Source organism: Mustela lutreola, chromosome 14 (assembly GCF_030435805.1).
Source record: "Mustela lutreola isolate mMusLut2 chromosome 14, mMusLut2.pri, whole genome shotgun sequence".
In the NCBI taxonomy this organism is placed as follows: Eukaryota; Metazoa; Chordata; class Mammalia; order Carnivora; family Mustelidae; genus Mustela; species Mustela lutreola.
Window position 1 is genome coordinate 55,156,136 of NC_081303.1, and position 27,655 is coordinate 55,183,790.

The window sequence follows — 27,655 nt, forward strand, 5'->3', positions numbered from 1 at the left end:
CCTGTGGCTCAGGTCATGATCGAAGGTCCTGAGATGGAGTCCCATATGGGGCTCTTTGCTCAGCAGGGAGCCTGCTTTCCCCCCCACCACCGCCTGCCTCTCTGCCTGCTTGTGATCTCTGTCTGTCAAGTAAATAAATAAAATTAAAAAAAAAAAAAAGAAAGAAAAGGAATAGTTCTGTAATTTATCTAACTGAATTGTAGATGTTTATTTTTCCTGTTTAACTTTTATAGGGGGAAAAATGTGACAATATATACCCAAGTTCTTGATGAATTACAATGTACCCACAAATTTACTATCAGAATGGCTGGTTATTAAGATGTAGTTCTAGGGGTGCCCGGGTGGCTCAGTCCATTAGGCATCTGCCTTCAGCTCAGGTCATGAACTCAGGGTCGTGGGATCAAGCCCCACATCCGGTTCCCTGTTGAGCAGGGGGGCCTGCTTCTCCCTCTCTCCCTCTGCCTGCTGCTCCCTCTACTTGTGCTCTCTCTCTGTCAAATAAATAAAAATCTTCAAAAAAAAGATGTAGTTCTATGTTAAAACTCAATTCCTAAGGACACTTAAATATTTTGTATAACGTTTTAAGATAAAATTATATTTTAATCATATCAGAAGCTGAATTTTTTTTTTTTTTTAATAATGAAAACTAAAAGCCTTCTATAGGGGCACCTAGATGGCTCAGCTGGTTAAGTGTTTGTCTTCAGCTAGGGTCACTATCCTAGAGCCCGGGGATCAAGCACATCGGGCTCCCTGCTTCTCCCTATTCCTCTGCCTCTCCCCCCACTCATGCACATGTGCCTAAAAAAATCTTTAATAAAAAATATTTTAAAAAAACAAAAGCCTTCTATATAACAGAGTTCAAATTCTTCTGAAAGGTCAAAGAATTGCTTAATTTTAGTTCTCAAATTTTATATATTAAAATATATGAGGAATTCAATTCCAGAATGTTTACAGCAACACATGTATAAGACAAAAAGACACTGAAAGACTGAAGCATCTATTGAATTTAGGATGGTAAATCATTAGATGGATAGTGTCCAGAATTCACTGTAGATAATACTAAATCAGTTATTTCTGACTTAAAATTTGTAAAATATTAAATTGACTTGATTTCAAAATAACTATTAAATCTAAATACAAAGAGCAAATTTTTTTTAATGACAACATAAAATATGACAGCTTCAATAGTGAAATAATTACCTGAGTTCTATGGTATGCCTTTTATCTCCAATGAAGTAAAAAATAAAAATCTTAAAAAAAAAACTTTACTTCCTTAGCATTTCAAATGAATGTCTTCAACTTATTCACAGCAAAGCACCATTCTGAAATTTCAAGTAAGAACTTAGCTTCTAAATACTAAGATCTGTCCAGACCAGAAGTAAGTAAGAGTTTAAAAAACAGATACTTAAAATGAATGTGGGAACAGTCACTCACAGAGGAACATGAGAAGCAGGAAAGACAAGAAGAACAACACTAAAAGAAACATCCACCAAGAAAAAGACCTGGAAAAGAAACCAAAACTCAGAATTAAAGATCAAATGAGGTTTGGCAGGGTTGGGGAGAGGGAAGGGAAGGGGATGAACTAACTAGAAATGCAATGAATATTAAGACAAATATAATTAAGACAACAAAGAAAATAAAGACTGAATGTAAGGTTTATACAAAAGATTGAAATTCACTGAACATTTAAATCAAATTATGAAGACCTAGAAATTGATACAGCAGTCTAAAACTCAGTCAACAACCACCAATAGAAAAGTACCTATCAAGGAATTACCTAAACATCTAATTACAGAATGTTATTAAATATACTAGGTTTTTTCATATGAACAAACTGATTTAAATCATGTCATGAAATAAAGGAAATATTAAATACTGGCACTTTTCCCTCAAATAATGAAGAGAAATACATAATATATAAAATACAGCCATGCCTATATTAAACAATGGTAGTCTAAAAATATACTTGAGAGGAGTTATAATTTGCAAGTGATAAAGTATGTTCAAGATATTGAAGTTGTACTGATGAAGGTAAAGAGAAACTGGAATAAAATGCTGTACTATAGTAGGTCCAAGAGAGATTTTTTTTAAAAGAAGTTTGTTGTTGTGCACATCTGGATCATGAATAACTACAGCATTACACATGGAATTACAACGGAAAGATTTTATATGATCAAAATGAAATCTTATAGTATAAATGTTGATCATGCTGTTAGCAAACATTATTATATTTCCAAACTGGTTTCTATTTTCCCCAGTTCTTACATTGATCAATATTCAGACACTGGAAAAAAGGTGACATTAACATTGTTATTAAAAATTACACAAGAGTTTCTAGACTACTTCTGACATATGTGCCAACATAAACTTTGTTTCTTTCAAAAATAAGTTTCAGAAGTTCTGTGACTATGATATTAACTACATGGTCGTGAGTAGATTAATTTTAAAGAAATCTCATAGATGCTATTAAAATCTCTAAGACACTTTGGATAAGCCAATAATCACTCTTTAAAGAAATGCAAAGCTAAATTAATAGAGTTTAACTGTATAGGCTTACAACAAAAGTAACATCCACTGTGCAAAAGATTTTCAATAAAGCTCAATAAAATACATAAACTAAAACAAAAAAGTAGTATTATAAATATGTACTTCATATGCATTAAAATTTCCTGACACCTATTGATTTTTTATAATTCATTTTTCTTGAATTAAATTAGAATCATATATTGGTTATGTTGACAAAATAATAAGGAAAAATTAGATTTTAATATCTCTCACCACAAGGAGTATCACTGCAAGAAGCCTGATATACACCCATCTAAATAAGTGTTCCGTCTAAATACTACCTACCTTTATAAAGGAGAGGAGGGTATTTTCTGTATTATTCAGTATGAAAAGTTCACAAAATATTACCTATGTTTAATATAAAAATATTCCTCAATAACTCAATGCTACAGGCGAACAGCACTGTAAAGAACAAAGTAAACAAGGTATGCCTAGACACATGTAAACCTCAAAACAAATAGCCAGAGAAGTTATTGTAATACCATTTTTCAGATGAACAAAACTGATGTCTAATTTGTTGCAAGGAACAGCTCAAAAAAACCATAACAAAAAGCTCACTCTTGGGCGCCTGGGTGGCTCAGTGGTTTAAGCCTCTGTCTTCGGCTCAGGTCATGATTTCAGAGTCCCAGGATCGAGTCCCACATCGGGCTCTCTGCTTGGCAGGGAGCCTGCTTCCTCCTCTCTCTCTCTGTGCCTGCCTCTCTGCCTACTTGTGATCTCTCTCTGCCAAATAAACAAAATCTTTAAAAAGAAAAAAAAAATTTTAAAAAAAGCTCACTCTTGTACTTCATCTTCCCTGTAAATAGACAGAGCCCAAATCTATAAAGAACACATTAAAAAAAAAAAAAGGAAAGGAAAGAAAAAAGCAAAAAAGCTGGAAAAATCACTAGGACAAAACTACTATAAAAAGAATATGAGAGGTATTTTGAGTACCGTTAAAAAATATTGTCTAATTAAGTGATGAACTCTTAGAAAAGTCTATAAAAATGCAAATATTAGAAATAAACTGTAAAAAATATTAATATGTTAATACTTAAGTATTACATCATGCAACAGGCAATAAGCATAAAATTAGCTTTCAAAAACTAAAGACACAGAACAAGTAACTGACAGAACCAAATAATATTTCGTTTTGTTTAGGGGATGCACCTTTATACTGCTCAGGCTGACACAGGACAGAACCACCCTGTTCCCTGAAATACCAAGATAGCCAGCAAGTTTTGAAAATTATTTCAAGGGCAATATAATATTTAAGCAGAATAATATACCAATATAAATATGGAATGCAGACAATTATGAATTATAAAAGTAATATTCTTATTTACAATTATTACCTCATACTCATGTCCCAATACTTATTATGCTTTGATTTTTAAAAAAATTTTATTGGAAGTATAGCTCATATACTCTCAATATAAAAAATAGTGGTTTGATAATTATATATACAATGAAATACTTCACCATGATATATGTATTACAATACTGAATGTATTCCTATGCTATGGTTTTCATCCCATGTGGCTTATTTTATAACTGAGTTTGTACCTCTTAACCCCCTTTACCAATTTCACCCATCCTCCCCATATACTTTTATGATAAAATTAAATAACTTAAATCTAAATAAATGTCTAAAAATCTAAAAAAAATTTTTTAAGTAAAATCTATGCCAGAGATGTGGAGCTGGAACTCACGACCCTGCGATCAAGAGTCACATGTTCCACCAACTGAGCAGCCAGGCATCCCTCATTTCCTTTTATATATGGGTCTCCACAAGTAGACAGAAAAGCCTAACCTAGCTAAGTTCTTACCCACCATGTAACTTCTTTGCAGCAATTTTCTCTCACAGGATAAAGAACACTAAGATAAACATACACAGCCACAGTAAAAATATTCCCATTACTATAGAAGAAAAGAGTTTTCGTGTTTTTTTTTTTTTTTTTTTTTGATAGACAAGAGATCACAAGTAGGCAGAGAAAGGAAGGGAAGCAGGCTCCGTGCTGAGCAGAGAGCCCGATGTGGAGCTCGATCCCAGGACGCTGGGATCATGACCTGAGCCGAAGGCAGAAGCTTTAACCCACTGAGCCACCCAGGTGCCCCAAGTTTTCATAATATTTAAATAAACTCTTCATAACTTTGAATGAACAAGGCATCGTTAAACATGTAATATTAAATACACCTGTGACGCTAAAGCTGCCTACATGTACAATTAAGGTGTAAAATCATAAATTTATTAATAAAAACCATAAATTCATTAATAAAAGTAAATAAAAATCATAAGTAAATAAAAATTCATTAATAAAAGTAATAAAACCATAAATTCATTAATAAAAGTAACCATTATTTATTTGATATCTTTCCTGTGCTAATAAGCATTTTACATAGTGTCTTTCAGTCCTCAATAAGACTATGATGTGAGTTCTTTATTACAAAATAAAAACAATATCCATCACTGAAAGGTTAAATAATCTCACCTTCATTAAGTGGCATGGAAGAGTTGGGATTCAAAGCCAGAACTGACTTTGAACCCTTAAATACATACTGCTTTCAACTGATTACCTTCTCTTTAATAAGATAACACTGCCTTTATTCAGATCAGGGATTTCAAACTAAAAGGCCAGTAGGGTCTAAGAAGATAGTACCATTGACCCTTGAACAACATGGGTTTGAGCTGCACAAATGCACTCATATGTGGATTTTTTAGTAGTACAGTATCATAAATGTATTCCTCTTATTTCTAAATGTTTTCTTTTCCCTAGTTTACTCTATTGTAAGATACAGTATATAATATATATAACATACAAAATATGTGTTAATAGGCTGTATGTTACCTATAAGGCTTCCATTCACCAACAGGCTATTAGTAGTTAAGTTTAGGCAAGTCGAAAGTTATATGCAGAATCTCAACTGTCTGCAGGGGGTAGGGAGTGTCAGTATCCCTAACCTCAGTATTGTTTAAGGGTCAACTGTATAAGTAAAGACTATCAAAGGCAACAGGGCAGTGATGTCTATGGACTACCTAAAGAAAACATCCCATCTAAAGGCAGTCATTGGATCTGTGTGACTCTTACTACACTAGACTACCCAGGACTTAACTATGCTACCAAAAGCCAGACAGCTTTTCAAAAGAAGGTGAAAATCCAGACTCTTTTTGTGACATATTTTTATTTTTAAATCTTACTGCGTAAAATAAAATTTTAAATGATAGCAGATGCCTAATAAAACATATGTGGGACCACATTTAGATCAGCACAATGAATAATCCCAGAAGTATGCTAAGAGAGGCATATGATGTCAGTGCACTAGCATTTATAAACAGACATGCTGCATCTAACTCTGAGAAGAAATTTTCCCACAGGCACCCTTAAAATCTACACAACTATTGTAATAAGCACTCAAAAAATATTTGCTAAAGGAAAAGAAGGGAAGGAAAGAAGAGTGTTTAGTAATAAAGTCTTAATTAACAATCTCCATCTCCTGCTAGCCTGGACTCTTAGACACAACTCTAGAGCATTACTACTACTAGAGCATTCCCCTAACACTCCAAGCAAAGATGAACAAATTAATCAAAAACCAAATGAGAATGAAGGAAACTTTATAAAATGGGAACTGGAAGGTTACTAATAAATGCACTCCTGATTAAGAATATAACTTTATACTGAGAGATTGAGATTCTGGTTATTATTTAACAGTGAAAGTTGATGATGATTACACCTCTACTGTAAATTCTGAATATCTACCCAAGTGTACCTACTATTGGGAAAATGGTTCCCAAGAAAAGGCTTATTATAAAAACTACAATTCTACTGGAGTCAAATCAAAGAACAATCTTAAAGGAAAGTTTCTGATCTGCACAATTTCGGAGTGTAAAATATTCCTCAAAAATGAAGACAGCAAGGTAACTGAGAATCAGTGATATTCAGTAAGAACTAAGAAAAGAATAGATGGGGGCTAGAGTATATAACCTTCCTACCTGAACATTAATAAGCTAGATTAGGAGGTTAAAATGAAGTAGTCCTCAATTCAATTATCAAATCCTTACAAATAACAAGAGTGCACTGTGACTATCTTTTTACTCCTACTCTAGTGGAACAACAGATATAAGTTGTCTGCCAACACAGAAAAGTCTTCATCACCTCCTCTTCTTTTCTATACAATGAAAAGTACTGTCAAGTGGCACTTTCTTAGTCTAAAGATGGCTCCTTTCACAAAAAGAATCTTCGCAAATACATTCTGGTATTCCCTATACTAAATGGTTTCTGGTCCCAACCCATAATGACTAAGATAGTTCACTACACAATTCTAGTTCTTTCCAGTGTTCTCAAAAGGAGAAAGAAAAGGGACAAACAATCCTGGGAAAGAGCGCATACTCTTGTTTTTCAATTTAGATGTACATATATTAGAAATGACGAAATTCCTGTACCATAAAAATCCATTTAATTTATTATTTCTTAAACATTATATAACTCAACTAACACATTTTGGGGAAAGTCTACCAACTTCGCCAAGCCCTTTAGCAACTCCAACATCCATGTCTTGTGTTACTATATTTCTTGGCCTATGTCAAAAGCTAACCAGATTCAACTATATAAACTTGTAACTTTAAAAATACCTGGGCTTCTATTCATATATTGAACTTCTATAAATTATTGCCTTCATAAACATAAATTTCAATAACATGACTCTTAAGAAATACTGTCAAATCACATACTCCTTTTCTCTATAACAAATGAAGACAAAAAATCAATTACATAAAAATTTTCCAGACATCTGCACAACCTGATTAACTTAATCTTCTATCTAACAGGACTCTGGTGTCTTGAACTTAAAAGATATACAGACCAATCCTAATATAGACTGGTACAATTTTAGTAACTATGTAGATCACCTACACATGTCAAAACCCTGAAAAGCAGTGGTACCTAAAAGGTGCTCATATGTAAACTAGAAAGGAAGTCACATCAGTGCAACAAAGCCTTTAACATACATTTAACTGCTTTTGTGTGTCTGGGTGGATATCATAAGAGAAATCCTCCTTCGAGAATAAGACAAAGTTGGCGAAACTAGTAATTTCAAAAGAAAAAAGACAAGGAAAAAACATTACACTGGAAGCTTAAGCTTGAGATTCAAATAAAAAGAAATAATTATCACAACAACTTCAAAGCTTTCAAGGTCAACCTCTGCATGCATTCTCCAACAACAAACAGTACAGAGATTCAAATGGGGTATTAAAATATGGGAAGTACCAACAATTTGACCATTTTTAGTCTTTCTGTTGCATTCCCACACAATGTCTATATGTGATTATTGCTGTAAAAACAAATGCCATAAATTTGCTTAAATTCACCTCTATTTTAAGTATATTTAGAAGCAAAGTCTAATGAGGAAGCAGAGCTGTATCACTCTGTTTAATTAAGAAGCTGTCCTTGGATTCTAGAAAAACTGTTCTGTAAAAAGCATCACTATAAAAACTATCACTGGTCTTACTATTTGCACAGAAGTTCGGTAATGAAACCAGTTTCATGGCATTTCAGATGAGACAAAAGTTAAAACAATGACCACAACCACAAAAAGTCCCCCTGATGGTTACCTAAGGATAACAAATGCAGTTCCATGATAATTCACTTAGGGAATGGCCAGTAGGTAAGTTCTATTCCCAAGAAAATGTCAATAAATGAATCTTCCAAAAATTTAATCTTACACCCATGAGCTACATTTTGAAGTCAAAAGAACTAGGCAGATCTCATAAGATGAGTCTGTCTAATCTTTTACCACCTTCCCCTCATTCACTACACACTGGAGATACTGGCCTTCATTTATGCTCTACTGGGCCTCAATCATGACCAATCTTTCACCGAATGCGGTTCTGCAAGGTCTGCTGTGCTCAAGTGTCACCTACTCAGAGAGGCCTCTCTGACTACTCTCTCTACAGAACCTTTGTCTGTCTTATTTACAGCTATAATCCCAGCAATTAGAAGAGTCTGATACAAGTGCTCAGTAAGTACTTGTTAAATGAATTAATGAGCTCACATACAATTTCAGTCACACAGAACAAATCTGAAGACAACTTAAAAAACAAGTGTATTAGCAAAATATCTAATATTCAATTCCAATTTGAAGTCCAGGAGGAAAAAAAAAAAGGTCAACTTTTAATATCAGATCCTTCACGTTTATTTGCTATCTGCTCTGGAAGGCATGGCAAGATATATCTTAATTCTGAGAAATCACAGCAAATATATGAAGATTCCATGTCATACTGAGTCCTCAAAGATCTGATGATTAGTAAACAAAGACAAAGTAAGTCTGGTATTAGCTTTAAAATTTAGTGGTACTCTAAAACATATACACAGTATTTTCAAGTATAATAATAATCTGTAATATAAATAATCAAAATAAGCTTAATAGAATTCCTGTTCTACATTACCAAGTCCTATCTATCACTGACTAAATAAAAATTGTGTTAAACACAGCCTAAACAGAACATCCGAAATAATCATTTTCATTGTGTTAAAAATATATATATAAAAGAAAGTCTGCCAAAAGTGAGCCAAAGGCTTTTAAGTGCAGTCCTCTAAGTACCTGGTTCTGGTTTAGTACGCACTTTGTAAATATTACATCAACCATTACAATCTGTTTTCTTAAAGAGCACAAGGCATTACATTTTAAAAAACATAAAAGAGACTATGGAAAATAAGTCCAAACCGGACCTTGCAACTACTCCCTCGCATTAAATACTCTAACCAGGGAGCACCCACCCTACTTGCAAGTTAACCAAAACAGCTTTTATTTAAACACACTCAACTCAGTTAAACCAAAAGAAGGATATCCACAAATCAACCAACCAACCTACAGATTATCAGCACAATTATTCATTAAAGATAAACATCTGAAACAGAAAATAATGGAGAACAAAGACTTTCTTCAACATCTGCTACTCACATAAAATGCCCGGAACAAAAGAACCTCTGCAGTTAAAGTGACTTACCGTTACAGATTTCAGTGTCATTCCATGATAGGTGCCCATAGTGTCGATTTTGAAGCCTTCCGTTTCTACAAAGAAAGGGGACTTGCTATTAGATTTTATGCATTCTGTGATCAATAACAAAACTAAAGTAATAATCTGTGTTATAATCTGACAGTTTAATAATGTAACAAAGCATCAAATGTACTATTCATAGAAAATTAAATTACATGCCTATGAAGATAAAAACCTTAAAAGCAGTACTAGTCCCAAAAATATATTCAATACATGCCAGTGAGGCCTTTTGTAGAAGTTGGTTAAGACTATTTCTACAATTACGTTCAAAAGTTTTGCTATTTTGGGAATATCAAAAATTAGACTGAATAAAGTACTTTATAACCTTAAATTATTTACTTCTAATACTCGTTCACAGTAGCACTAAAAGCTTCTAGTATCATGAGAAGGTCTTAAATTATGAAAAGTTCTGTTTTAAAATTACAATCATAAGTATATGATATATAATTTGTATAAAAGCAATGCTGCAAATAATGATAAAGGTTCCAGGACAGAGTCTAAAAATGCCTTTCTGTAAAGGCATATTATATCAGTACAAATATATTAAGTATTTTACACATTGCAAGCTGTATGTCTCTATCACAACGGCTGATTTTACACATCAGTGGAAAAGCAAGATAAACAAAATATGTAAATAAATGGGCATGGCCTGATTTGACCCACAGAGGATCGTAATTTGCCAAACCCTACTTTACATAATTCATTCCACAAGAAAAACTACAGTGAATAGAAGAATGAACCACTGTATTTCTACAGCATGTCTTCACAGGACATGCCTTTAACCAGTAAATGAAGTCAGCACACAAAGCACAGAAGCAATATGAAATTTTAATGAAATTTAAATGGAGAAGTTAAACTTCCAGTTGCTTCTATCTCATTTTTTCCCACAAATCAAAATAAATGAAGATCCCAAGAGAAATTACAATGACATTAGTACCACTTCACTAACCACCACAATAACATGGAAATGGTTCACCACTGCATTAGCCAGTATACCATGTAGGCTACCCCAAAATAAGCCCTCACATAGTTACTAAAATCAATACTTCCCAATTTCTTAATGTATACATGTGCAACTTCAGAAACATGATTTGATATATAGAATTTCCAGTCTGAACTTCTGAGAAGCAGAATACTAAATAACGGGAAATATTTATAGATAGCTTATTATATACCAGTCACTATTCTAGACACATTAACTAGTCTAATCCCCACAATGAAACTAAAAGATAGATACTACCACTACTATGGTATTGCAATGAAACAACAAAGAAATTAAAACAGAACGCAGTTAATTTATTGAAATTCACGCAAAAAGTAACTGTGATACAGGCAATCTGGATCCAGAATCCATGAAGTTAAACCAGGGGTTGGCTTTTTTTTTTTTGAGAGAGAGAGAGAAAGAGCACAATCAAGCATGGGTGGGGGTGGGCGGAGATGAGGGAGGGAAAGAAGAATCCCAAGCAGGCTTCACACCCATTGTGGAGCCCAACATGGGGCTCAATCTCAGAACCCTGAGATTATGCCCTGAGATGAAATCAAGAGTCAGACACTTAACTAACTGAGCCACCCAGGCACCCCAAGGGTTGGCAAATTTATTCTGTAAAAGACCAGATAGTATTTGATGGCTCTGCAGGCCACGCAATCTCTGTCACAACTCAACACTGCTGTCACAGCACCAAGGAACCACAGATAATACATAAATGAATACCACTGTATTCTAGCAAAAGTTTATTTATAATATGTGGTGGGCCAGACTTGGCCTGCAGAAGTTTGCCAACACCTGCCCATAGTAAACATCAAGCTATACCACCTCTCACATTCATCACCACCACAGTAAGGGGAATATAAAATTAAGTAACTTGCCTTCTTTTCCTTTGAATCTTTCCTGGTCATATCTGTTGTAGGCAGCTGGGATAGGCTGTTTGGTACGCAATGTGGGATCCTACAGAAAAATTAATTATGAGTTACATGTTAATATTTTCAATTGTTACTTAAAACTCAGAAGAAGAACCACAGTAAGTGTATTATTTTCTAGGCTTTTTCCTTACACTAGGCAGTAAGTGAAAAGTGGAGAATCATTTGATATTTATTTTCAAGATATTATTTACTGGTAGAAAATTATTGCATAAGGGACAAGAGCAAAGGACTCCAAATAAACTTGTATCATGGTAAAACACAAAACTGCAGAAATAAAATAGGTGTGCTTAATAATTTCATTCTTATTACCTAAACTTCTTCATGAAATAATAAATCCCCAATTATGAATTATTTTTAACAATAAAAAAATTAATTCAAAGCTTACTGAACTGATATTTTAGAGTGTTTTAACAAAATTACTCTCCAAACTGTTATTAATACTTAAATAAATATGACAACTATGACAATAAAACCACTATAAATGCACAAGATAAGACTGAAGCTAATAAAGATGTTACTTGTTAAAATACTTAGAATAAGTTGTCAATGATATCAATAATGATGTCAACTTAATTCACAAATACTTTACCTAAATTCAGCCTGGGGTGCCCAGGTGGCTCAGTCAGTTAAGCATCTACCTTATGCTCAGATCAAGATCTCAGGGTTCTGGGACTGAGCTCCACAGGGAAGCAGGCTGCCTGCTGAGCAGAGAGCCCGATGCAATCCTTGATCCCAGGACCCTAAGATCATGACCCGAGCCACAGGCAAGAGGCTTAACCCACTGAGCCACACAGGCGCCCAAAATTTTTATGTATCTTAATGATTACAGAAATACAGAAAAAATTCAATCTCAAGGATAACGGTTTAACTATTTTAAGATCCGATATATAAGTTTCCTACCAATGCTATCAAATCAACCAATTCATAAGCATAAGCACCCTATGTTTTACCATCACAGTATATGTTTTGTTACTTTTTTTTTTTTTTTACTCATCTCTATGTCCTACTAGACTTTAAGCTCAAAGAGGACAGGTATCTCTTGTATTTGTGTCAGCACACTGACTGACAATAGTAGTTACTTAAGTCCTTGCTGGGAAGTCAACTCAAAGTATTAACCTAAATACCAATAAAAGTCCCCTACCTCTTAATTAAATACCAATGATTTTATGAACAAGCAAAACTACTAGATCTTGCAAAGAGTGTATTAGCACTCTTCCAAATTTTAATATACTTTAAAAGGAACACTATATAACATAAAAACAATTTTATTTATATTTATTACCTTTGTTGGATCCTATGAAACTAGCTGGAAGGATTTTCAACAAAACTGGAGGACACGTTTGAGTTTAAATATAGGCTATATGTCATACATGAAATTTACTTTGGAGGGGTCCTAAGTGGCAACTCAAATGAGTGAGGCAGTCAACTCTCCAAATGGCTGAAACTAAAGTACCATGAAAGAACCAATGATCTATGAGATGAGGAGAAACACATTTACCAGGAAGTCACAGATACCAATGATTTCAAAAAAGCTCCAAAATGGACTGTAACATTCATATCTCTAACAATGGTAATGATTCTCCCAAGCAACAATGAGTAAATAGGTCTGTTACTTACTTTACACAACTTCTGAGAGGGCTTTTCCTAACTTACCTCTTTCAGATTCTAATTCAAGTACATCTCTAAGAACTATTGCTTAAGTAACTTTTTTTTTTCCTGTTTTGGTGGCTTGGTTTTTTTTCCTTTTTTTTTTTAATTGTTACTGTTGTTGTTGGTTTATCTTCTGACTCCCTTTACCTACTTCTCGTATTTCTCACCCACCTCCACCTCTAGTAACCACCAATCTGTACTCTGTATCTGTAAGTTTGCTTTGCTTTTAGGTTCCACATATAAAGGAGATAGCAAGGTAATTTGTCTTTTTCTAACTTATCTCACTTAGCATAATGCCCTCAAGGTCCATCCATGTTGTCACAAAAGTCAAAATTAGGGGTGCCTGAGTGGCTCAGTCAGTTAACCGGCTGCCCTGGGCTCATGTCATAATTCAGGGTCCTGGGAATGACCCTGCATCAGGTTCCCTGCTCTATAAAGAGCCTGTTTCTCCTTCTCCCTCTACCTGCCACTCTGCCTAGTTGTGCTCTCTCTCTCTCTGTCAAATAGATAAATAAAATCTTAAAAAAAAAAAAAAAAAAGGTCAAAATTACATTATATTTTATGGCTGACTAATATTCTATTGTATGTATATATCACAATTTCTTTATCCATGTATCCATCAATGGACACTTGTTTCCATATCTTAACTACTGTAAATAATGCTGCAGTGAACATTAAGATGTTCAAGTTAGTTTTCAAGTTAGTGTTTTCATTTTCTTCAAATAAATACCCAGAAGGATAACTACTGGTTCATACAGCAGTTCTTACTTTAATTTTCTGAGCAACCTCCATGCTGCTTTTCCTAGTGGCTACGCCAATTAACATTCCCACCACAAGTACACAAGGGTTCCTTTTGCTCCATATATTTGCGAACACTTACTTCCTGCCTTTTTGATAATATCCAATCTAACTTCTGTGAGGTGAGATCTCACTGTGTAAGCTTTAATGGCAGGAAAAATTTTCACATATTTCAAGAATACTGAAGCAAGAAAAGGTTTAAAAGTACTGATTTAAGAACTTTAAGATGAGATGTTTTCAAAATTACAATACTGAAAAACAAGAGTCATTTTAATTAAAAATAATATATAAGCAGTAAAACATACCACAGGTGCTGCATTTGGGGCCGGTCGCTGCTCAGGCGCACGCCCTTCTTCTCTAGCTTTCACAGACTGAAGAATTGCAAAAATATTCTTGGAAAAATTCTAAAATATAAATGGATCTTAATCAGTCCACTTAAAATTAAGTATTCAAGGCAGTAAGTTTATTTAATAAATAATTTCAGACTTTTCTTCCTTTAGTTCTTCTCTACTACATCACTGAGGTGTTCTTTACTATACACACAATAAAAATCGAACTACCACTAAAAATTGATCCCCAAACCAAAACACAGTTACCCATTTATTTTTATTTTACTTAAACTGTTTAATTGGCTATAAATGTATTCATATTCTGCATCTATTCAAATATGCAGCTAGGAAACAAGCTATTGAAGTAAAAATGAGATTTGCTGTCACAAGAGGCTTCTTAATTTTTAAAGAAATCAATTCTATCTTCTTCTAGGTATAATAAACTCTAGTGCTAATCTCATATAGCTACAATTTATATGAGATGTGGAAAGTTTTAAAATACTCTTTGTTAGCAGTTATTGTATGCTTTTAAAAGATTTTCAAATTGGGAAGTATTTTTAAAAACTTGATTCATGGCAAAATACCAGGAGTTAACCAACCACTGCTTTTGCACCAGCAGGACAGAAGTCAACACAGTGAAATGCAAACAAAGTCTTAATCCTACTATGAAAATCACTAAAAATGTATGAAAATCAAATCCCAAACTTTAAAAATAATAAAGTATTGTGTAAGAGACACTAACTCTAGAAGAATCCATGTTATCAGCTATTTTTATGTCCTAGAATTACAGGTGATTATAATCTTCCTTTTAATGATCTCTTTTAAATCAACTTTTCAATAAGGAACATTACCTTATTTAAGTTTATAAGTATATTCTTAATGATTTTATAAAACTGGGTTGCTTACAATAATAATATAATTATAAAGGAACATACTTATTTTTCTCATCAACTTTTTATTCCAGAAATTTAGAAGGTGAGAAGGCCCTAATCCCCAGTAATAATGAAGATCTATCTAAAATCATAGGGTCTATTAGGACTGAGTACCTAAAAGAATTTTTAGTGTTCAGGAGATGAAAGCCATATACAGAAAGACTATCAGTCAAAACAGTTGTTTCTGGTTTTTAAAAATGTTAATGCTCACAGAAGTAAACCAAACAGCTACCAAACTTAAACTATAATTTATTTCTTAAATTATACTGTGATAGCAACAACACTAACTTAAATTAGAGCACTAAGTTTTAAAATGATGGTAAAACCCTGCCACCTAGAGCTCAAAGAAAATTGTTCATCTCAGATTTTGAAAATTTAATGTTTGGTCTAAAAGTAAGATGGAGCACAGAAGGTATGTTTTATTCCTTTACTATAAGATTCAAATTTGGGGGCTATTACAATGAACACTGGTAGAACATTAGCAGGTTGTAATATTCAACTATTAGCCACATTATGCAGTAAAAATGAGTATCAACAGATCACTTTACTATAAATACAAAAACTGAAGTTTATATCCTCAGATTTCTCTAGTTCTAAGCTCTGAGGAATAATTCCTAAACTTAACCTCAAGTACTTTGTAAAATAGGACAAAGTACAAAAGAAAGTTATTTCCCTCATATTACTCTTTTCAAGTAACCTGAATCCTACTAACATGGCACAGTAAATTTAAGACCAGAATCCAGATCTACAAATAAAACCAGTCTGTCTTGACCAAAGTTTAAGTTCACTTTCATTGGTAACCTCAAATACTTCAACACTCTTTCAGAGAAAATTGCGAGGTGAGGGAAAGACAGATGAATATGTGCCAGTGAAAGAGAACCAAAGCAATCGTCTGGAGACACATTAGGATACCAAATATCCAGAATCTTCCAAATTTTTAATCTTTCAAAATTTAAAGTGTACATCTTTAACCCGAAATTTGCTTCTAGGAATTAATCCTTTGGTTGTATGCACATAAATGCACAAAGGTACATGTATAAGGATTTTTTTTAATGTATTACTTGTAATTGTGAATAGAGAGGGAAGGAGTCAGAGAGGAAGGAAAGGAGGAAAAGAGAGAGGAAAAAAATTCCACAATCTTGTAACTATAAAAACAAATAAACCACCCAATGCCATTAATAAAGAATAAATAAGGGACGCCTGGGTGGCTCAGTGGGTTAAGCCGCTGCCTTCGGCTCAGGTCATGATTCCAGGGTCCTGGGATCGAGTCCCGCATCGGGCTCCTTGCTCGGCGGGGAGCCTGCTTCTCTCGTCGCTGCCTCTGCCTGCCTCTCTGCCTGCTTGTGTGTACTCTCTCTCTCTATCTCTGGCAAATAAATAAAAAAAAAAAAATCTTAAAAAAAAAAAAAAAAAGAATAAATAAATATTGCTACATCCACACAACAGAATATAATGTATAAAATACATAAATAAATGCTGATTTTCATAAGCTCCTACTTTGTGGGGAAAAAAATGAATAACAATATTAATAACCACATAGCTGGCCATCAACATTCCCTCCTCATTAAGTTGAAGCAAAAATCTCATCAACAAGAAAACTGGGCTATTCACTGGATTTACAAATGAGGTGCAAATCAAGAGGTTTGCACTGTGATTCAGACATTTTCATCAGTTTCTTTGGTGGCCAACAACCACTAAATGGTAAATACGGCCACTTAGAAATCTACATTATTACTGATCTTCCGGAGATAAAACTTGAAAATTGCTAGTAATAGCAAACTTCAGCCAATTCTATAACCACTCACAGACAAGTTATACATACTCTAATGAAGGAGTGAAAAACTTTAATTACCTTTCCTGTGCTCTGTAAGATAGTTGTTCGTGTCCTCCATACTCTCTCTCTGCTGACAATGTCTCGTGTCACATCTACCTCAGCATCCACGAAACTTCTCTGTTTAAGGGCAGTTATGTCATCATCTAAGTCAGTCTTGATAGTAGATCTTTTCTTAGCCATAATTTTGGCTTTGATTGCAGCAATTTTTTCCACTGACATAGCTTCAGACAAAGACCTGAAAGCAATTTCCTTTTTTAAAATTTTTATAGCAAAGATCTCAAGCACATTATAAACGTATTTTGTTACACTTGTAAGTTCTTGGTAAAAATAACCTTAAATGGCAATAATTAAGATTTTCTTATCTAAAACTTACATACTTGATATTTAATAATCATGTAAGATCAAGAGTCCAGGTAGAAATATTACTCTATAAGCAAATCAGTAACTTCTTAGCAGGATCAATGCAACAAAAATCCCTGCACTTGTGTTTATCTGCCCCCTTCCCCAAAGGCAGAATCCATTAATATAGCTGCTTTCCTTAACGTTTTCTCAGACTTTTGTTTACCAATGCCTCTCTATCCCCACAAACTGTACATACAAACACACAAAAACACACCCCACCTAGGGGGGTTGCGTGTGGAAAAACTCATTCTGTAAAGAATTCAAAGCTTAGCTTTTCCTTGAAATTTTATTTCAAGGTGTCACACCTTCATAATGCATGTAACATACCCATTTTATACGTGAAGGAGGCTTTTATATGCCATATCAACATATATTCCTTTTACTATCTGTAAAAGGAATTCCTTTTACTATCTGCAGTTTTCTTTTTCTTTTCTTTACCTGATTTTCAAATAACAGGCAAAATAGCAAACATGGGGTATACTTTGAGAACTATAAAAAAAAGACTTAATACAAAATATAAACTTCATTAAGGTAAGTTTAGTGTTGTTTTTCACAAAATGAGAAAAAGAGTTAAAAAGGGTTTGGGAAGGGGCACCCAGGTGGCTCAGTCAGTTAAGCATCTGCCTTCAGCTCAGGTCATGATCCTAGGGTCCTGCAGTTGATCCCCATGTTGGGCTCCCTGCTCAGCAGAGAGTCTGCTTTTCCCTCTCCCTCTACCTCTCTCTGACCATTCTTCTCAAATAAATAAAATATTTAAAAAATAAAAATAAAAAGGGTTTGGGTACCTTAAGAGTTGACAAAATTATTACTTTAATCACAAGGTGACAATCTTGAAATATGTTTAAACAACATCTGGAAAAAGGACAGGAAATCCCTGCAGGTTTAAATATGGTAGTATTATATAGTATACTAGTTTATTTATATAAGGTATGAAGGAACTTTATAGCAGTGCTCAATATACATCTAGTATTTGACTCATTTTTATATAATGCTATGCCATTTCTCCTTAAACTCTAAAGCAAACCGGCATAACTTAAATCAAACTAAAATACTTCTCTAAATCATAGTCAAATGTGAACTGGACCTTCAAATCATTGGGAGTTTTACTTCCAACTAAAAAATGAAGTAGCAAGGATTGGATTAACCTCTCCTGCTTCCAAAGAGCCAGTCAAAATACATAAAAGAGTAGCTTACAAAATACCTGGTATCAAGCTATGAACGACTATGATCTCTGACAAACAGAAACAAGATGAAGTGAGCCCTATATATGCTGCAGTTTGCCGCCTTTTAAGTTTTCAAAATGGCAAAGGGAGGAGAATCGAGGCAAAACTGAGTGGATTACCTGATTTGAGAAATGGTGCTGAGAGTCCAGCAAAACCAAGGTGGCTGGAATTCATAGGCCTAAGTACCTGAGAAGAAAGAGCTGCAATGAAGATGCCCATCAAGTATTCTGGGAGAATACTGATTAGCACAGGACTATGAGAAAACAAAAGTTGGGTATAGAAACCATCCAACAGGATTAGAGGGGAACAATGTCCAGAGCTCACAGAGGGCAAGGAAAAGTTCTCGTTCCTACTAGCCAAACTGAAAACCTCACATCGACTGGGCATGAGGTAGAGTACTCAGAATGGTTTTCTGTAAGCAATGGTGGGGAATAATTACGCTAACCTAACTGAACCCAGCTCAAATAACAAATCTTAAGTCAAGACATAAAAGGAACAAACTGTTTCCAAGTGATTTAACTATATCCCAAAACAGTTTTGTAAAATACAAAAATACCTAGCACTCAATATGGTAAAATGCAAAATGTCTAGTATCCAAAGATCACAAAGCATGTAAAGAAGCAGGAAAAGATAAGCTGGAATGAGGAAAAATCAAAATCAAAATCAATTATAAATTGACACAGATACAAGATTAGCAAACAAAGACATTAAAATAATTATTGTAACTCTATTCCATATACTCAACAAATTAAATGAGATATGGACTATGTATTTAACGAACCTGCAGAGATAAAAAAATATCACGATGGAGACTATAAATACATCACAGATATAATTAAAGAAAAAAATATTAGTGAATGACACAACTACAGAAACTATCCTGTGAATAGAAAAAAAAGAACCCAAATATTTTAAGAAACAAGACCAAAAACTTTCTGAATTCAATACAAATTATGAACACAAAAATTCCCTCCAAAAGCTCAATGGACTTCAAACATAAGAACCATAAAGAAAAGGCCAAGTTATGTGATAAACAGCTCAAAACCTGTAATAGAGAAAACTTTTAAAGTACCCAGAAAGAAAAAAAGGATACATTCCATAAAAAAATTTAAAAACTTAAGAAAATGATGACAGCAGATTTCCCAGCAACAATGCAATTGTGAAATTAAGAAAGTATATTTAATAAGTACAGATGGTCCTGACTTACAATGGTTTGATTTATAATTTTTCAACTTTATAATGGTATGAAAGTGATATGCACTCCAAAGAAACCATACCTGAAATTGTGATCTTTTCTAAGGCTAGTGGTATGTAGTACAATGCTCTCTCATTATGCCTGGCAGTGACAGCAAGCTACAGCCCTCAGTGAGTCACGCAATCACCAGAATAAATAATTAATACACTTAAAATAATTCTGTACCCATACAACCATTCTGTGTTACATTTTTGATATGACATTCAATATATTACATGAGATATTCAATACTTGATTACAAAAGAGGCTTTGTGTTAGATAACTTTGCCCAACTATAGGCTAATGAAAGCATTCTAAGCATATTTAAAGTAGCCTAGGCTAAGTTATGATGTTTAGAAGGTTCGGTATATTAAGTGCATTTTTGGTTTACAATATATTCAATTTAGGATGGGTTTATCAGGATGTAACTCATCTTAAGTCAAAGAAGACCTGTACTTGGGATGCCTGGGCAGCTCAGCAGGTTAAATGTCTGCCTTCGGCTCAGGTCATGATCTCACGGTCCCAGGATCAAGTCCCACATCAGGCTTCTTGTTCAGAAGGGAGCCTGCTTCTTCCTCTGCCTGCTCTGCCTGCTCTGCCTGCTAATGCTCCTGTGCTTATGCTCTCTCTCTGACAAAAAAATAAAATCTTTAAAAATTAAAAAAAAATTTAAAAAAGGAAGACCTGTACTTAAAAAGATGTAACTTAAGAGGCACCTAGGTGGCTTAGTTGGTTAAGCATCTGCCTTTAGGAAAGAACATGAATCCAGGGTCCTGGGATTGGGGCCCGGGTTGGGCTCCTTGCTCAACAGTGAGCATGCTTCTCTTGCTCTCTCTCCCCTCCCCCCAATCATGCTCACTTTCTCTCTATTTCTCTCAAATAAATAAAATCTTAAAAAAAAAAAAGGAACTTAAAATTTAATATCTAGTAAAAATTCCTTTTTAAAAAAAGGCAAAATAAAGGCCACAAAAGTTCAAAGAGTTAATCACCAGCAGGTTTGCACAAAAAGAAATGTTAAAAGAAATCCTTCAGGAGGGACGCCTGGGTGGCTCAGTTGGCTGAGTGGCTGCCTTCAGCTCGGGTCATGATCCCAGCATACTGTGATCAAGTCCCACATCGGGCTCCTTGCTCGGCAGGGAGCCTGCTTCTCCCTCTGCCTCTGCCTTCCACTCTGTCTGCCTGTGCATGCTCTCTTTCTCTCTCTAACAAATAAAATCTTAAAAAAAAAAAGAAAAGAAAAAAGAAATCCTTCAGGAACAAGGAAAAAATTAGGTAAATAGATCTGAACAAAGAAATGAACAATGGAAATGGTATCTGTAAATACATAAGATTTTTTCTTGGGGTGCCTGGGTGGCTCAGTAGGTTAAGCCTCTGCCTTCGGCCCAGGTCATGGTCTCAGGGTCCTGGGATTGAGCCCCGCATCGGGCTCTCTGCTCAGCAGGGGAGCCTGCTCCGCCCCCCCACCACGCCCGCCATCCCGCCTGCCTCTCTGCCTACTACTTGTGATCTCTCTCTCAAATAAATAAATAAAATTTTTTTTAAAAAAGATTTTTTTCTTATTTAAAGCTATTTAAAGGATAACACTTTATTTTTTTTTTTAAGATTTTTTATTATTTTATTTTTGACAGACAGAGATCACAAGTAGGCAGAGAGGCAGGCAGAGACAAAGGAGAAAGGAGGCTCCCCAAGGAGCGGAGAGCCCAATGTAGGCCTCGATCCCAGGATCCTGGGATCATGACCTGAGCCGAAGGCAGAGGCTTTAACCCACTGAGCCAACCAGGCGCCCTAAAGGATAACACTTTAAAGAACAATGCATATTGGTGCTTACAACACAGTATAAGTATACCATTTTAAGGTTCCCATACTATACATGAAGTAGTGAGTATAACACTTCTGGATAGACTGTGATGCTACAAACCATGCATACTAAAAGCACTAAAGCCTTAATAACAAGACAGTTATAACCAATAAGCCAATAAGAAAAAACAAAATTCTAATATTTGCTTATTCCAAATACAAAGCCCAAAAACAGGACAAAGAAAAGACAAATAAAAAACAATAAGCAAGGGGTGCCTGGGTGGCTCAATCGTTAAGTGTCTGCCAGGATCCTGGGATCCAGCCCTGCATCGGGCTCCCTGCTCAGCGGGAAGCCTGCTTCCCTGCTTCTCCTTCTCCCGCTCCCCCGCTTGTATTCCCTGTCTCGCTGTCTCTGTGAAATAAATAAATAAAATCTTAAAAAAAAAAAAAGCAAAATGGACTAAAACTAACCATATCAATAATCACATTAAGTATAAAAGATCCACATATACAATTAAAGGACTTAAACTATAAAGACCACATAGATTAAAAGTAAAAGGATTCCAGTTTTCAGTTACACCATATGAAAGAGCTTAGGGCTATGAACTACACATTTAAAATACTACAATGATAAATGTTATCTGTGTTTTTTACCATATTTTGTTTTTTAAAGTAAAAGGATAAAAACATATACTATGGTAAAAGAAGCCAAAAGAAAGCTGGAGGAGTGTCTAGGTCAATACAAGAAAAAGTAGATTTTTTTTTAACAAAGAATACTGCCAGAGGTAAAGATCATTCCATAATGATAATAAAATCCACTCATCATGACAACATAACCTTAAACATTTACACCTAATAATAGAGATTCAAAGTAAGAGAACAAAATCTGATAGAAATGCAAAGAAAAATAGACAAATCCAGAGCCAGAGATTTCAGTAATTCCATCCCAATAATCAATAATACAAGACAAAAAACAAGTAAGGATATAGAAGACTCTACTGACACTATCAACCATGTTGACTATACTAAGACAATCCAAAGTAACAGCAGAATACACATTCAAGTGCCTACAGAACAGACCTTATTTGGGGCCAAAAACCAAGTTTCAATACTTATCAAAGGATTCAAAGTCATATAATACACAACCATACTTTGGAACACACTGGAAATCAGTAACAAAAATCTCTAGAAAATCCTAAATGCCTGGACATTAAATAACTCAACTGAACATAATCCATGAGTAAAAGAAGAGATCAAAAGGAAAATTAGACAGTAATTTTGAACTGAATGAAAATGAAAACACAGCATAGCAATATGAGATGTCATTAAGTAGTTCTTAGAATGAAAGCTGAGATCATTAATTTCCCTCTAAGAAACCATAAAAAAAGACAGCATATTAATCCAGATTAAGCAGAAGAAGTTATCATCAGAGCAGAAATTGAAGCGTCAAAAAGAAAAAGGAAAAAACAAAACAACAAAAACTGAAGAGAAAACCCCAATCTGGTTCTTTGAGAAAATCAATAAAACTGGTCAATTTTGGCCAGGCAATAAGGAAATTAACAGAAAACATCAACTGCTAACTAATATCAAAGAATGAAAAAGGGGTCATTGCTATAGATTATAGACATCTTAAAAGGACATGAACAACATTATGCAAATAAATTTGACAATGTAGATGAAATGGGCAACTTCCTTCAAAGAACCATTCAGAGAGAGAACCAGAATAGACCTATTACTATTAAACAAGTTGAATATGCAGTTAAAAACTTTACCTGAAATACATGAAAATAAGTAAAACTATAGTTTTATAGCTTCATCAAATTTTCCCAAATGCAGGAGGAAATACCAATTCCAAACAAACTTCTCCAGAAAATGAAGAAAAGGAAGTACTTTCCAACTTATTCTGAGACCAGAATTATCTTGATAGGAAACAACACAAAGACATTATAAAGAAACGACAGACCTCAATAACATGGGTACAAAATTCTGTATAAATTTTAAAAACTCTAATTCAACAATACAGTATGATTGTGGTAGGCAGCCACTGAAATAATTAACAATATCCACCTCTTGGCATTCACACCCATGTATAATCCAGTTCCTGTGGGAGTGGGGAGGCTAAATCTTGCTTCTAACTTGCTTCTAACAAATAGAATGATGTACAAATGATAGGGTGTCGCTCTGAAGATTTGGCTATAAGAAAACAATTTCGGGCGCCTGGGTGGCTCAGCCGTTAAGCATCTCCCTTCGGCTCAGGTCATGATCCAAGGGTCCTGAGATCAAATCCCACATCAAGCTCCCTGCTTGGTGGGAAGCCTGCTCCTCCCTCTCCCACTTCCCCTTTGTGTTCCCTCTCTCCCTCTCTCTCTCTCTGTCAAATAAATACATAAAATATTTTTTTTAAAAAGAAAGAAATCTCTATCTTGCTTCACAGCTCTCTTGGCACTCTTGCTTGCTCACTTTGATGAGATTATTTCAAGATTATTTCCGTGAAATAATCCATGGAGAGACCAAATGTGGCGGCAAAGGACCAAGAGAGTCCTCTAGATAACACCTGAGGAACTATAGTATTAGTCTAACAAGCTGTCAAGAACTAAATTCTACCAACAACCACATGGGTGAGCTTATAAGCAGATCTTTCTCCCACCAAGCCTACAACTGAACTGCAACACTGTGAGAGGTCCTAAAGCAAAGAAGATATGCAAATCACCCCAAGACTCCTGACCCAAAGAAACCGTGAGATAATAAATATGTGTATTTTAAGCGAGTATGTTTCAGGTTAATTTGTTATGTGGCAACTTCAACAGATGAATGGATAAGTAAAATGTGGTCCAAATACACTACGAAGTATTATGCCTCCATCAGAAAGGATGAATACCCAACTTTTGTATCAACATGGACGGGATTGGAAGAGATTATGCTCAGTGAAATAAGTCAAGCAGAGAGAGTCAATTATCATATGGTTTCACTTATTTGTGGAGTATAATAAGTAATATGGAGGACACAGGGAGATGGAGAGGAGAAGGGAGTTGAGGGAAATTGGAAAGGGAGATGAACCATGAGAGACTATGGACTCTGAAAAACAATTTGAGGGTTTTGAAGGGGCGGGGGATGGGAAGTTGGGGGAACCAGGTGGTGGGTATTATGGAGGGCACGTATTGCATGGAGCACTGGGTGTGGTGCATAAACAATGAATTCTGTTATGCTGAAAAGAAATAAATTTAAAAAAAATTTGTTATGAGGCAAGATAACTAATAAAATAATGAAGTAGTGTTTATCCATGAAATGCAATCAAAAAATTAATTTAATTCATCATTATCAACAAGAAAACTATACCATTATCTCAGTAGAATCAGAAAAAAAGACAGCTACAAAAAAAAATTACAAGAACTAATCAATGAATTATAACATGATTGCAGGATATAAGACCCACACCCAAAAATCAATTGTACCTCCATACTAGCAATAAATCAAGAATTGGAATTTTTTTTAAACTATCACTTATAATAGTATCAAAAAGTATGAAATACAACAAAAAGATATATAAGGCCTACACACTGAAAACTATGAAATGTTAAATTACAGAAGATCTAAATATCTTTCCATTAATAGACAGGGAAATAAATACATCTTATTCATAGTCAGAAGACACAATATTTTTAAGATGTCAATTCTCCCCAAACCGGTCTACTGATTCAATTTAATCCAGTCAAAATCCCAGTGAGCTTTTTTATAGGAAATGACATGTTAATTCCAAAACTCATGTGAAAATGTAAAGAACCTAAAACAGAGAAAAACATCCTTGAAACAGAAGTACAAAGTTGGAAAGCTAACACCATCTGATTTCAAAACTTAAATTAAAACGGTTTGGGATAGGCAAAAAGACTACTAGATCAACAGCACAGAATGGGTCCAGAAACAGACCTACACATTAACAACTGATTTTTTATGAAAGTGCAAAGACAACTCAATGGAAACCAATAGTGCTGAAATAAGTGGGTTATCCACATACCCTAAACTGATCTAGATCATAAAAAATAAAGATTTTGATCCATGCTGTATAACCCAAACAAAATATTAACATAGATTCCAGACTTATACATAAAACCTAGAACTAAAAAACTTTCTACAAAGGAAGAGGAGACAATTTTTGTTGGCTTTGTTCAGGCAAAGATAACTTAGATATAACACCAAACGCAATTCAAAAAAGAACATGTTGATAAATGAGATATTATAAAAATTAAAACAAAACAAGCTCCTTTTCAAAAGGGAGTTAGGAAAATGTAAAGACAAGTCACAGACTGGGAGAAATACCTGCAAAGCCCCTGTCTGAAAAAGGATTTTTAACCAAAACATACAACAAATTTTCAAAACTCAGTAATAAGAAAATAATCCAGTAAGAAAAAATGGACAAAATGTGAACACACTTCACCAAACATGATGTAAGACAGCAATAAGCACACAAGATACTCATAGTATCATGAGGTAAGTGCAAGAAATCATGAGGTAAGTGCAAGATAGAATCACAATTGAGATACCATCCTATACCTATAAGCACAGCTAAAATTAAAAAGCCTGACCACACCAAGTGTTTGCAAGGCTGTGAAGAAACTAGAACTCTTATGTAGGAATGGTAGAAAAGTGAAATGGTACAATCACTCTGAAAAGTTTGATAATTTCTTTAAAAGGCAGATCTAGAACAGTACACAATTCAATCACTCCTCTCCCAGGTATTTACTCAGTGGAAATGAATACATATGTCCATAAAACACTTGTACAAAATGAACATAGCTTGAGCTGCAACTGCCAAAAAACAGCAACAAGCTAAATATCTATAAACAGGTACCTAGGAAAACAAACTGTTTTACGTCCATACAATGGAACAGAATGAACTACCCAGCAATAATAAAGAACAAACTACTGATACATCCGATAATATGGATGTATGTCAAAATGATTATGCTAAGTAAGGGGGCCAGACTCCCCCAAAAAGTACATATTATGTAATTCCATTTATACTTAACTCTAGAAGAAACTAATTTATGTTAACAGCAGATCAATGGTTACCTAGAAAGGTTAGGATATGGGGATAGGTAGAAGTGTGGAATCATAAAGTACATAAGAAATTTATAGGGGTGATGCTATATTCATTATCTTGATTACGATGATGGTTTCACAGATGTATACATACGTGAAAGCTTTCAACTTATATTAAATATGTGCAGCTTATTGTTATGTTAGTCACCTTGAATAAAGCTTTTAAAAATAGGCACTGAATTTTTAAGTTTGGATAGAACTCCAAAGCATTATATTGTGCCAAGAAAAAATCATAAAGTGATTCTAATTACAGTAAAAATCAGGGATCACCAAATAATACCACGGGCCAAATCCAGCCATGCCAATTCACTTATGAATGAACCAATCACAGACTGTTTTCCTTACCACAAGCATTAATAAGTTACCAAACAACAAAAGAAAAAACAAAAAAACTTTCAATCTCCTCTACCCTAAAACATGCCCACACATCTTCTGAACTTAGATCACAGTAGCATATAATGAATGCAAGAGGTGAAGTAAATGTAGATAATGTATTAACATCTCCTTTTCCATATACACTTAACACTTTCTACTACAGAAAATCTTACCTAATCTGTTCAGTCTGTACAATCCCTTCTTTGTGACCCTCCAAACGAGCAGCCAATCTCTCTTTATCAAGGCGCACACACTCTTCATCCTGAAAATAATCACTGGTTAGTGACTATTTTACATTTTTACCTAATTTGTAGAGCAACAACAAAAACATGTAACTTTTCCTTACATAAATTCCTGCCTATAACATTCCAAGCATTGCTGGCCTTAAGTCAGCTCGACTGAAAGATTACTTCTAGTTACAGAAAGACAATAATAAATACATGTTGAATCACATAAGAGTAGAACT

At 34.5% G+C, this 27,655-nt stretch overlaps 1 protein-coding gene across 2 annotated transcripts in view; it reads right to left on the reverse strand.

The window, feature by feature from the left end:
* CDC73 (cell division cycle 73) overlaps positions 1–27,655 on the reverse strand; it is a 120,713-nt gene that overhangs the window by 79,051 nt on the left and 14,007 nt on the right. For both annotated transcript variants that reach the window (XM_059146949.1, XM_059146948.1), the window contains exons 6-10: positions 27,363–27,451; positions 17,080–17,296; positions 14,272–14,370; positions 11,465–11,543; positions 9,548–9,612 (exon numbers count right to left, since the gene is read on the reverse strand). In XM_059146949.1, coding sequence (XP_059002932.1) covers positions 9,548–9,612; positions 11,465–11,543; positions 14,272–14,370; positions 17,080–17,296; positions 27,363–27,451 — 549 coding nt within the window. The remainder of the gene's footprint in view (positions 1–9,547; positions 9,613–11,464; positions 11,544–14,271; positions 14,371–17,079; positions 17,297–27,362; positions 27,452–27,655) is intronic.